A 12870-nucleotide genomic window follows, 5' to 3' on the forward strand; every position below is an offset into this window, starting at 1 on the left:
AAGCTGCCCTGTCTAAATACACGTGTACTAGTTTAGTTAAACACTGATACCTCTGGAGCTCTCCCTTTTTAAAAAGTAGTTTATTTCAGTTTAGCTAGTTATAATTGATTTAAACTGTTCCACAGCATGTCTGGTTTAAAATGAAATGAGTATTTGTACAGCCTTTTTCTTTTATTTTTTTAAGTTAAACACATAAATTTGAACTAGTACAAACTGACTTGCATATAACCAACCCCTGTTTTACAAAGATGTGATTTTAAATGTTAGTTAATACCCTAGGTCAGGGGTTGTATGGGGGTACTTGGGAGGGCCCGAGGGGGTATGTGCAGGGATGGAGCCGTGCAGGTGCCACCCACCATTGTCTTCCAGGAGTAGGGCCGGGGCTGTGGCACCCCTCCGCAGGCAGCACAGGTGCTACCCAGCCAGTCAAATGCGGACAGGGGGAGAGGGGGAAGCTTGCATGCAGTGGCTGCCATCTACCACCCCACCTGCCACCCCTCCGTGTCCAGCTGTGTGCCACCCTATCTGGCTGCTGGGGGTACACTTATTAAAAAAGGCTGAAAACCCCTGCCGTAGCCTAACTGCATATTTTGTTAACAGCAAGGCAAGGTGAGCCCCACCGCAGAACCTAGGCTCGTTCTCGCTGGGCACATCTACACGAGAGGTTTACTCGGATTAGGCTGTCTACATGTGCAGCCCTATTAGGCTGCAGGAAACTAATTAAGGCTACAGCAGGGTAGTACCTGTAAGCACAAGTGCTGCCCTGCCGCAGAGAGCTTTCCAGCTGCAGCACGGCTGGCTGGGCCCCGCGGGGGCTGCCCACAGCTGGCCCCGCACGTGCACCCCGCCCCCCCGGACCTCCTGCCAGCCGGGGCTGCTCCGATGTAGCTCAAGCTGCTGTGGTCCCGGGTGCAGAGCCTGGGAGCAGTCAACACGTGCCGGAGTTGCTTCGCGTTAACCGCGTATGTAGCTGCACCCTCCGCGATGCACGTTACTAACTCCGAGACGTGCGAGCCCTTGCCAGGCAAGGTGAGTTGTATCCGCCGGGGGTCTCCGCGGCCGGCGTCAGAGGGCGGCGGCCTCCCCGCGGCAGGGGGCGCTCGAGGGCGGCGGCGGCGGCGCTCTGCCCGCTCGGCCGCTCGTTGTCCCCCGGCGCTGAGCAGCCGCGCGCCCGCCCGCCATGTCCGCTCCCGTGTCGGGGCCGCTGCGCGCGGAGCTGGCGGAGGCCGTGGTCGCGGCGCGGCTGCTGGTGGTGGGCGCCGGCGGCATCGGCTGCGAGCTGCTCAAGGACCTGGTGCTCACCGGCTTCCGCTGCATCGACGTGGTGCGGTCCCGGGCACGCGGGGGCCTGAGGGCGGGAGGGCGGGGGCCGTGGCGGCTTTTGTCTCCGCGCGCGCGGGGTGGGGGTGGGCATCCCCTCCTCTCCCCCACCCGCTACTCGACTCCAAGACGGGCTGTTTTTATTCCCCTTCTAACAGAAAGGGGGGCCCCGGCTTGGAGGCGGCTGTGGGGGGTGGCAGCAGCTGCTGCAAGGCTGGGCTGAGGCTGGAGTTCCAGCTGCTGCCTGCCCCGGGCACTGCCCAGCTCTGCCCCTTCGTCCTCAGCCTGGCCTTGGCCCCCCTTCGCTCACCCCCTCACAACTCTGGGACACAAGTGCCTGCCTCCTTACCGCCTCCCTCGTGTGCTTCCCGCCAGTCCCTGATGGTCCCCTTAGCACTCCTCCCCTCACTGCTAGCCGTGCCAGACACGCTGAAGTTGATCTTCCCTACAATTAGATCCCGTACATGGAAAATTAGAACAGTTTTATACGGGATCTAATTATTGGAGGCGGAGGGGGTCTTAAATTCAGCATCATCTTGGATTTGGGTGAATGCAGGCGATTTGCTGGTAGGACTGTACCCAGAGACGACCCGAGCAGGGTGCGGGGCCCCAGGGCAAATCAGTCTGTGCGGGGCCCCGTGCCTGGACACAGCCGAGCTGGCGGTGGATTCGGTGGGGGGTGGAGTGCCAAGTGGCCTGATGCGCTGGATTTGGTGAGGGGTGGAGCTGAGCACCTGGGCGTGAAGCTGGTGGCAGTACGCAATTGCCATGGCCGCTCTGCCCAGCTCCACAAGGGGCCCCAAAGCAGAAGCCCCGGGGTGTTTGCCCCAGTATGCCCCCCCAGGGACAGCCCTGACTACTGTGCTAGCAGCCGTGTTGGTTTCAGTCTCTTGCCGATATCCAGCACAACGTTAATATGGCATCCGTTAAGCAAATGTTGAGAAGAAGATGAAACCAGCTTTTTTTCTTTTTAGCTGTGACATGATATTTGTATTGTTTTCCTGTCAACCTGTTACTTGTGGACTCTCAAAGCTCCTCAACAATAGCAAAAAGTTCTGTTCCAAGGATGGGGTTTTTTTTAGAAAATGAAGAATTATGGGCACGGTTGAGATTCTGGTTGAGTTTATTGCTTCACATTAATTGCATATGTAGATATTCTGGTTGAAAGCCTATTGTAGGACTCAATCAAACTCCATTAACTTCAGTAGGAGTTGGATCAGGTCCTAGGTTTGATATTCTTTAACCTTTTAGTTTTTGACCGCTCAGTTTGATAGAGCAATATTTGGCAATGGGGGAGGGAATGTTTCATAGATGGTAGGGCTGGAAGGGACCCCGGAGGATCATCAGGTCCAGCCCCCTGCCCCAGGGGCAGGAAGTCAGCAGGGGTCATAGGATCCCTCCAAGATAAACATCCAAATGTCTCTTGAAGGTGTTCAAGGTAGGCGCTTGAACCACCTCCAAGCCAAATGAGAATTACTGTGCAAAGTAAGATCTTGAGATTGATCATATGAAGAAATCACTTGATGTTTGTGATATAGCTGTTACTGTATGTTGCCACTTGAAGCAAATCATCCAACATTAATTATCTGAGCTGTAAAAAAAAAAAAAAATGTACTCCATCCTAAAGTGTACAAAAACAGTGGAAGAGTAGATAGCAAAGTATAGATGAAAGATGGGAATTGTAGGGATGATTTTGAAGCTGATGAGGAAAATGTTAAACTGAGCTGAATATACTTGACAAAAAGGTACTGAGTGTGTCATAGTGAGATGAGAAGAGGGTAATCTGATAATCAAACCCAGCCCAGGAGTGGCCAAGCTGCCACAAGTGGCATGGGCAGCCTCTGTGTGTACCATGCGGCAGATTGGGGAGGAGCAGGCAGATTGGACAGGGAGCAGAAGGCTGAGCAGCAGATCAAGTAGGGGCAAGGGATCCTTGTGGTACTCAGGAAGAGTGTGAGGCTAATTTGTGGCATGCCTGCCAAAAAAGTTGGCCTCCACTCGCCTAGAAAACATTTAATACATTTGTTCTGAGGTCCCTTTTTCCTTCTAACTTGCTAAACAAAAATCGACTTCAAAACCGCTAAAATAGATTGCTACTACTATAAAATAGCAGCAACTATAACTAGCAATATTTTGATACAGTAGGCCTCAGAGTAGAAAGAGGCAGATTATCAGTTTGAACTGTTTCCTCTTTTTAAGTTTGACATTAACAGCTGCCGATATCTGGTGTTTTAAATAGTCTGCTTATAAAAGATTCTGTCTGTGCTGGAAAATAGCTTTGAAATTGGATCTCTTTTTTGCTGTTTTTTTATTTAAAAAAATTACAGACGGACATATTAAAATTGGTCACTATGGAAATGCATAAAGTTAACTAGATGATGCACTTATAACTAAATCCCTTTTTGTTTGAGAATTTCAAAGTGTTTTACAAAGGAGGAATGAACAAGTGTTTTATGTAGGTAGTTTATAAGGATTCGGAGCTGATAAAGGGAGAAAATTTAGTTTTCATGACGATGTCTACATTATAGTACTACCAGCAACTTCCTCCAATAAAGGTTGTTGAATGGATTTCAGTGCAACATACAATTCTAAAACAGATTTCCATTTTCCAACCCTGATCTCTGGCCAATTATGACTTGATTTAGAATGCTTTAGCAAAACTTCTTCAGCTATTACAATTTGAGTACAATAAAAAGTTCATTCTTAATTTTAAAAAAAAAGTCTCTAATTTGTCTTTGACAATCCAAAGTTTGTTTGAAGCTTAAGACTTGGCATGAAAGAGGTTGTGGCTTGCTGGGTTTTTTAGACTGATCAATAATGTTAGAAGGACTTGCCCTGCTTGGTAAACTTCTAAGACATATTGCCTAATGAAAATGAGCTCCTTTTTAATGTAGTACAGGTTTCCCTTGATTTATGCTGCGCATGCATTCCCAGAGAACGGCACATAAATCGAATTTGCATGAAGTGAATCCACTTTCCAGTGTACCAAATTGAGAGAGGTTCCCATGATGGTGAGGGAGGGAGTGAGGCTGGGACTAGGGAAGGGTTGGGGGAAGGGGTGCCACTCCCGGGGCTGTACAGGGCAGCAAACCAGAGGGAACAAAGCAGCACTTACCGCAGTTGCAGCGGCCCTGGGAGTGGCCAGCACCAGCTGCTTGCAGCTGCTGCGCTGCACCATGCTCTGCCTGTCCCCACTCACCTTTGTTCCTGGACTGCGCCATGTCCTGATGCAGGCAGAGGGTGTTGGCTGTTCCTGGGGCTGCTGCAGCCAGGGCTGGTGCGAGTGCTGCACCCCACATTGCCCTAGGCTCTGTTTGTCCACTCTCACCCCAGCCTGTGTTGGAGCGGCCCCAGGAGCAGCCGACATGAGCTGCCTGCACCACGGCACGGCGCAGCCCAGGAGCTGGGGTGAGCCCAGGTGCAGGGGGGCAGGTGGAGCATGGTGCAGTCCAGCGGCTGCAGGCAGCTGGCACCGGCCACTCCCGGGGCCACTGCAACTGGGGCTGGGGTGAATGGGGCCACGGCCCTTTCCTCTCCCCACACAGACTTACCTGGTTGGGCAGGGGGGGCAGCTATGCTCATCACATAAGAGTGAATTTACCTCACATACAATGAATTTGGGTGTAAATATGCTCATTGCGTAAGAGCAAATTCACATATAAAGAACCCGCAGAAATCAAGGGAAAACTGCACTGCATGTTATTTTGAGGTTAGCTCTCACATGTGCAAATGCTGCAGCTTTGAATGCATAGACTGGTGAAGAGGTGGGAAATGTATATGAGTGGGACTTCCAATAAAATCTGCCATCTAGAACAGGAGATAATTAGGAGTAGAAGGATATTTCTAATACTTAAAGAAAATTAAAGTAAAAGTTATAGGAAATGAAAATAGAAGGGCTGTTGGGGTAGTGTTAACACATGAAGATGCTATCTTGACTGAGTTATACATCTTGGGTATTTTGTGGTATTTTTAATGAACAGCTTGATCATATGAATATTCATTGATATCCTTAGTGTTGTACATAGCAGAATTTGAACAATCGTGAATTTGAACGATCAGGTTGGGTGTCCTGCATTCCACCGGTTGCGTAGTTGTGGTCGGAATTGTCGTCTAATCCAGTACCTCAAAACTTTGTTAAAATATGTAGAAATTTTATTATGCAGACAAACTTGGCTGGACTAGTAGTTCATCTCATCTGTGTATTAGACTTCAGAAGTCTCAGTTACAGCTTCATGTGATAAACTAAAATAATTAAGCTACACATGCAAGCAAAAAAGGGAACAGAAAGTACTACATACTTAGAATGCAGCTGAGCTAACACTGGTTTAAAATTAATTGTTTTGTTTTAATTACAGCTTTAAAAATAACTCCAGTTTTATTCATTCTATTAAAAAGAAAGTATGGCAGAGGAGCTACAGAATATATACCATTCATAAGGAGAATTCTTCCTAATAATCTTAATTGCATGTGGAATCATTCATTTTACACCCACTTCTGAAAATGTTACCCTAAAGTACATAGAAGAATCAATTTAAATTCCATGCAAACTAATATGCATATGTGTTTTGAACTGGCATGTGCATGTTTTTCATTTTCCCCAGATCGGCTTTCGGGAGGTGGGGGGCATTATGTAGTTCACCACCACCACCAACTCTCACATTGTCCTTATCGTTACTGATCAGTTGCAGTAATTGTACATGTGCATAAAGATGAGCCACTGATCACTTGTGTACAAGCCTACTTTGTTTAAGTGCATAGCTGCAGGACTTAAAAAGGCCATATGCTTATCCAGACTTCCTGTAGACACTAACAGCACCATGTACTTCACTGTCATTGATTATAGGAGATCAGGCTAACCTGTGGCATAGGTGCCATAAGCAGCCTGTGTGTATGTGGCATATGGCAGATCAGGAAGGGGACAGGTAGCACAGCAGCAAATGGGGCAGGAAGCAGAAGTAAAGCAGTAAATTGGGCATGGGAAAAGGATACAAATGGTGTTTCAGGGTGAGGGACTAACTTGCGGCACACATGCCAAAAAGGTTGACTGCCACTGGGTTCCAGTGCTGTCAGTGCCATGGTATTTGCAGCCTTGAAGCTGACTAGCTCTCTTCAGGTGCTGACAGACATGGAAAAACAAACAGCACTTTACTTTCAGCTTGGCGCGCCCCCGCACCAAGCGCAGCACATACTCAGAAGAGGAATCGCGTCCGTTTGACCCAGCTTGCCCAGCATCTGTAAAGCTCATGTGTTTCAGCGGGGCTTTCAGTGTTTTTATCTAATACCTGATTGAATCAGCTATTAAATAAAAACGTCAAAAAGCCCCAGTGAAGTGCATGAGCTATACAAATGCTGGGGACCAGGTCAGATTGACATGATTCCTTTTCCGGTAAGGTTCTGGTTTCTTCACCCCCCTGCCCACATCTGTCAGTGCCCCTAATTTTCAAGGTGTGCATTAGAAGTTGACTTTGGCACTTCTGGTAGAGGGGTTTTTGGCACTGCTGCCTTAGAAAATGAGGGGAGACAGACTAATTCCTATCATTTTTAAAGCTGCTAATGGCTGCCCTTTGACAGCTCCCCCTTTACTGTTTATGGTGAAGTTAACTGGAATACAGTTAGTTACAAAGTAGACAGTAGGGCTGTGCAAAATTTTGGTGGCTATTTAATTTCAACACTGTTTCAACTCACTTTGAGGTCAAAACAGCAAAATTGAAATGAAACAAAGGTTGTCAAAATAGCCTCAAAACAAAACAAGGCTAGTTGAAACTTTTCAATCATAGTACTGAGGATGGGAAGTCAGTCCAGCTGGGCTGACTTCTCATCGCCGGTGCAAGATCCAGCAGGGGGTGGGGAGGCAGCCCAGTTGGGCTGAGTTCCTTTCCCCAGTCCTATGGTCCAGTGAAATGGTCAAAACAGCCTCATTGTTTCGACGAAGCAAAACAGTGAGACTGTTTTGACTCAAAATTATATTTGGTACAAAACACTGTTCTGTTCAGACCTCAAAACTGAAGGCGGAATGGAACAGTGCCATTTTGCACAGCCCTAGTAGACAGTAGGGCTGGAAAATCCTAATTAATGTACTCCATTAATTTATGCAGTAGGCAACAAATTGGAACTAGGGTTAGGCTATGAAGCTAAGTGAATTATTGCAGTTATCCTATATGTATATCTCTAGATCTAGATCTCTAGATCTATAGGGTGCACGAAACAGGCTGTATTCAATTCGGATTCGGCCCAACTCAGGGACAGTGATTTGATTTGTTGATTTGGATCACTGTCCCCGATTCAACTCAGCTGAATCCGAAGATCCAATGCTGATTCGGATAACCAGTGATTCAGCCATAGAGACAGCTTTAAATGTTTTTTTCTATATACCTTGAGGTACCAGGCACGGCTTATGAATTGCGCGATGCTGGGGCAGATGGAGCATCCCACAGGAGTGCAGGAGGGCCCCCGTGTGTGCTCGGCGGCAAACCTGGAAGTGGACTGGAAGTATTTCCGGTCCACTTCTGGGTCTGCCAGGGAGTGCGCAGGCCCCCTGGCTCAGCTATTGGCTGCAGAGGGACCCCCGGTATCCCCCCTCCCCCCCCCCCAAACCAGGAGGCACCAGTCGCCAAGCCAGGGGGGTGCAAGGGGGTTCCTTGCACACTCCCCAGTGAACCTGGAAGTGCTTCTGGTCTGCTTCCAGGTCTGCTGCCGAGCTCACTGGGGAGCCCTCTGCGCTCCTGTGAGACACTCCATCCGCCCCAGCATCGCTGCATTCACAAGCTCCCTTGTACCTCAAGGTAGGGGTGGGGGGGTGGAGTACACTATACAGGTATTACAGCTGTAGGGATACAAGTATAATAAATGAACACAACTGAGAATTTAGAGAGTTCAGGTTTTTAAGTTATTTTTAATTTCCTTCTAATACTTTTTCCATTTTAAATGTAAAAGTACATAATTTTTATGGATTGTATTCATAATTCAGAAGCCTTTATTGTGTTTACTCCAGTAAGTTTGGAAGGCTGGGAGGTAAAATGCTTTTTTTTTTTTTAAGTTTACAGCAAAAAATGTTGATTCTGCCAACTAGATGAGTTGTGGATTTAACATTTTTATTTGTAAATAACTTGGTATGGTTATTTGGATTTGAAAATGGAGCAATTAGAGCAATATCCCATGCTATTGACAATCTTTAGTGTTAAGAGTGCTATTTATTTTCATGACAAATTGCCAGAAGTACTTTTTTGTCCTGTTAAATATGTACTTGTGTATTTGTAGATTGATTTGGATACTATTGATGTGAGCAACCTCAACAGGCAGTTCTTGTTTCAAAAGAAACATGTTGGAAAGTCAAAAGCGCAGGTAAGAGAGAGTTTCAAGTTGAATTTTTTCTAACAAATATCAAGTTCTTTTTTTTTTCATGTTATGAATGTCATGATACAGCAACTGTATTACATGATAGTAATAGTCATGTAACTCCTTAAATCTGTTGTATCTTCTCAGTGGTGGGATAAGTGTTGGTTGACTGATTTATATGCAATATTTTAAACCCATGAGACCTTAGTAATGGATTTTTAAGTCTGCAGTCTTGTTGGTTCTTGAATGAATGGTACATATATAAGGCTATCAATTGTCTGTTCTTTTTCAGGTTGCCAAGGAAAGCGTGTTACAGTTTTACCCAGAGGCTAATATTATAGCTTATCATGACAGCATCATGAAGTATGTTTTGTCTTAATTTTTAAAAATATATGCAACTACCTGATTATTTTAAAATAAGTGCTTGCTTTTTATTACCTTTCTTCTGGAATTTGCAGAATTTCTTGTGATCTTTATTTCATGCATCTCTTTGCTAGCATGCTTTCCACAGTTTCCCATGGAATTTATATGCATATCCTGCTTGTTGATTACAAGATATTTTGTAGTTATTGGAAGCACTGTACTGTGCTTTCCCTGCCTTGTGATAGACAGACTTCTCTGCATCATAATTGTCTTTAGAAATGTACATAGCTGTAGAAATACTATTGGTGTGTAAACTACTGATCCAAACTTAAACGGGGAATTTTCACCCTGTTTTAGAATATTGGGGTGACACTGCAAAGGACACACTCCATTAGACAGTAACTTAACAGACTAAACCAATTGTATCTGCACCATTGTAGTAATCAATGTAAGGTAATATATAATTCTGATCAGTAGAAATAACTTAATTGCCAAGGATGGAAAATGTTGAATTTTTTGTGTGCGTAGAGGGGGTGCACACTGTGCAAACTGAGTATCTGGAGAATACTTAAGCATTTGCATCTCTCTTCTTGTGAAGACAGAAAACATCATTTACCACATTTGCATATTTCCAGGTTCAGAGACAGAGAGAAATTATTAAAACTGTGCTGTTTCCTTCCTAGATATTTTCTAGTAGTATTTTTAAACATAAAACATGTCTTCAGGCTCCTTTAAAACAGTGTAAAGTAGATATTCGTACTTCTGCAGGATTATGAGATATGAGATTTTAAAACTACTGAGGTAGTTAAAGACAAGTTGTAAATTCTGTTTATGCATTTCATCATGTAGAATGTAAATTCTGTTTTTAAGTGGGCAGTATGTTTAATTTCTACTGTGCCATAGCCATCTGAACGCTGCTTTTTCTTTGCAGCCCCGACTATAATGTAGAATTCTTCCGTCAATTTACATTGGTTATGAATGCTTTGGATAACAGAGGTGAGATTTCCACTTTTTTATGGCTTTATTTCTGAATTAAGAATTAGTTGCCTGAATATAGAAGCTGAAACAGGAAGTAAAGAGATGCTAATATCAGTTCTGACAGTTAATCCTTTCTATAATCTCAGGTGGGTTAGTTTGTACCATGTCTCAGTTTCTTGTGTACAGTATGATAGATAGACATATAGACATAGATATATAAAAAATACATTTTAGATCAGCAGTGGGCAATTATTTTGGCTGGAGGGTCGCTTAATGAGTTTTGGTGAGCTGTCGAGGGCCTCAAGGGTACCCCTGCCCCTTGGCAACCAGGGGGTAGGGCACCTGTCATCTTGGGACTGGAAGTCCTGCCCTTAACCTCTGACCTTTGCTACTGGAAGTCTCTTGCCTTGTCCCAGAAGTACTCATTTTGGGAGGGGAGTTGACATCTTGAAACTGGGAGATTGTCAGTGTGTGTATGGATATGGGGGGGAGAGTGTGTGTGGGAGCTGTGAGAGGGTGTGTGTTTGGGAGGGGGGGTGCCAGCCCTGCCAGTCCTGTCTTGCAGCCGGGAACTGTGCACCACAGCCAAGGCAGTGGACCCATATGCCACAGCACAGGGCCAGCCCATCCCGTCCCAGCAGCCTGTGGTTCCAGCTGCTGGCCCAGTCCCTCCCGGCTGTGGTGCATGGTTCCTGGCTGCAAGGCTGGAATCCACATGGTGCAGCACAGGGCAAGTCCAGCTTGGCCTGGGAGAATGCGGTTCCAGCTGCATGTCTGGGACCCACATGAAGGTGGCTTGGCCCAGCCTGGCTGTGTCTTGCAGTTCTGGGCTGCAAGGCTTGATCCCACACAGAGCAAGCTCAGCCCAGCTCAGGAGAATGCAGTTCTGGCTGCAAGACAGGGACCTGCACGGCGCTGTGTGGAGCCAGCCCAGTCCAAAGTGCCAAGAGCCATGGGAAGTCCTGCACCATCTAGCTGGGGCAGCTCTGTGCCTCCGTGTAGTGCTCCTGGCAATTGAGCTAGGAGTGGCACATGGAGGCACAGAGCCAGAGGCCCACAAGCGCCATCGCCAGCAGTCCATCTCCCTCCCCCTGGGCCGTTATTATCTGAATTTCCACTCGGAGGGAGGGCTGGAGAGGAGCCACAGAGTCCCCAGGGCAGAAGCCTCTGCTAAGCAGAAGCTTCTGGTCTCTAGAAGCTTCTGGGATGTGGGGGCGTAGCGGGCTAGGTTGGGGTTGGTCTCATCGCAACCAGAACATGAGCTGCTTGGTGCTGCCATCAGTGGCTTACCAGGTAATAATTGTCTACAGTTGAGAGGGGCCTCATGGGTGGGATAGAGTGGCCTGGCGGGCTGAATGTGGCCCATGGGCTGTATTTTGCTTGCCTGTTTTAGGTAGAGGTTGTGGTGTTGAACACAGCTGTTGAAAGGAGAGAATTCTACCTTGAGCATAATATATCAAGTCAAGCTTTCTTTTTATTTATTATTCAAATTGCCCCTTAAATACTTTTCATCTTGCAGCTGCACGTAACCACGTAAACAGGATGTGTCTGGCCGCTGATATTCCTCTTATAGAGAGTGGAACTGCAGGCTACCTTGGACAAGTAACAGTTATCAAAAAGGTTAGATGATGTAACTTTTTTCTGCGTTAATTTGATTTATTTGGTCTTCTGGACAGCTTAGGATGGATAATGTCTTTTGTGGTTGTTGAGACAGTTTACAGTGTCACCCTTTAGCTATGAGCACCTTATCACTACAGTACAGTATAGCATGTAAATATTTACCTTTTCCTTGCTCTGTAGGGAGTTACAGAGTGTTATGAATGTCATCCTAAACCAACTCAGAAGACTTTTCCAGGCTGCACAATTCGCAACACTCCATCAGAACCTATCCACTGCATTGTATGGGCAAAGTATTTGTTCAAGTAAGTAAACCTTTTAAGAAAAATAGTCACTGCACCACAATGATTCCTATGTGAATTGATATAAAAAATGAGAATGAATAAAAATTAGAATTAGAATGAACAAATAAAAAAACACTTGAGAGCCTCATTCCACCCCCCTCCTAAGGTTTCAACAACTTGAATATGGAGAAACCTCCTAATAGTTTTGCTAAATCTGTTTCATGAAACAGAATTTCAAGAGTTGACATATAAGATAACATCATTAAGAAGCTGGCAAGTAAGTTTCTTAAGTATACTGATGTGGATCAATAAGAGAGACTTGTATGCCTATTACTTTAAAATGAATAATATACTTTATGACAGAGCAGGATGTATTTGCCAGTATAATGACCTTAGTAAAAAGAAGTTTGTCCTCTTTTAGAAGAACCAGTTTGATGATTCACAATAAATAATGGGATGGACAAAATACAGTTACATAAATAAAAAAGTACTAGTAAGAGAAATTTGACTTCATAGCTTTTTAATTTCCATTTAGGAAAGAAGTGAGCCATTGTGTTCTGTGTTCTTTTGTTGAAAAGAACATGATTTAAATTTGGATATCATTTGCTATATCATCATTTTTCATTGGATTTAAAATTCTAAACTGGAGAAACTTTTCATAAAAATACTTTTGTTGAGCTGGCAGGCTAATAGCAGTAATGATTTGTAGCTTAAGAAAAATGCTTTAAAGTCAGAACAATCTAAACAAATTTTGAAAAAGACAAGCACTACTAAATCCTTATACGTCTTAGGTTCAGTTTCCAAATTTAAACTCATTTGCCATTTAACACACAAGCTATCCTTCTGTTCAACCTGGATAGGGAAGATAAAAGTGGATTTTCATCATTCCTGTCTCCTTGCCCCCTTCCCCGCCCCTTGCCTGTCCCCATATAAGCACCAAGTTATAGTGCCTTCAGGAAGCTAAGGTCAGAAT

General features: G+C 45.3%; 1 protein-coding gene across 1 annotated transcript in view; it reads left to right on the forward strand.

The window, feature by feature from the left end:
- The first annotated feature begins 1133 nt into the window (after positions 1 to 1133).
- UBA2 (ubiquitin like modifier activating enzyme 2) overlaps positions 1134 to 12870 on the forward strand; it is a 29595-nt gene continuing 17858 nt past the window's right edge. The window contains exons 1-6 of the mRNA XM_090062845.1: positions 1134 to 1324; positions 8578 to 8661; positions 8948 to 9018; positions 9950 to 10014; positions 11516 to 11616; positions 11797 to 11918. Coding sequence (XP_089918971.1) covers positions 1181 to 1324; positions 8578 to 8661; positions 8948 to 9018; positions 9950 to 10014; positions 11516 to 11616; positions 11797 to 11918 — 587 coding nt within the window. The 5' untranslated portion in view covers positions 1134 to 1180. The remainder of the gene's footprint in view (positions 1325 to 8577; positions 8662 to 8947; positions 9019 to 9949; positions 10015 to 11515; positions 11617 to 11796; positions 11919 to 12870) is intronic.

The sequence above is a fragment of the Crocodylus siamensis genome, chromosome 9 (genome assembly GCF_052110815.1).
Source record: "Crocodylus siamensis isolate JL-2025a chromosome 9, ASM5211081v1, whole genome shotgun sequence".
NCBI classification, from domain to species: domain Eukaryota; kingdom Metazoa; phylum Chordata; order Crocodylia; family Crocodylidae; genus Crocodylus; species Crocodylus siamensis.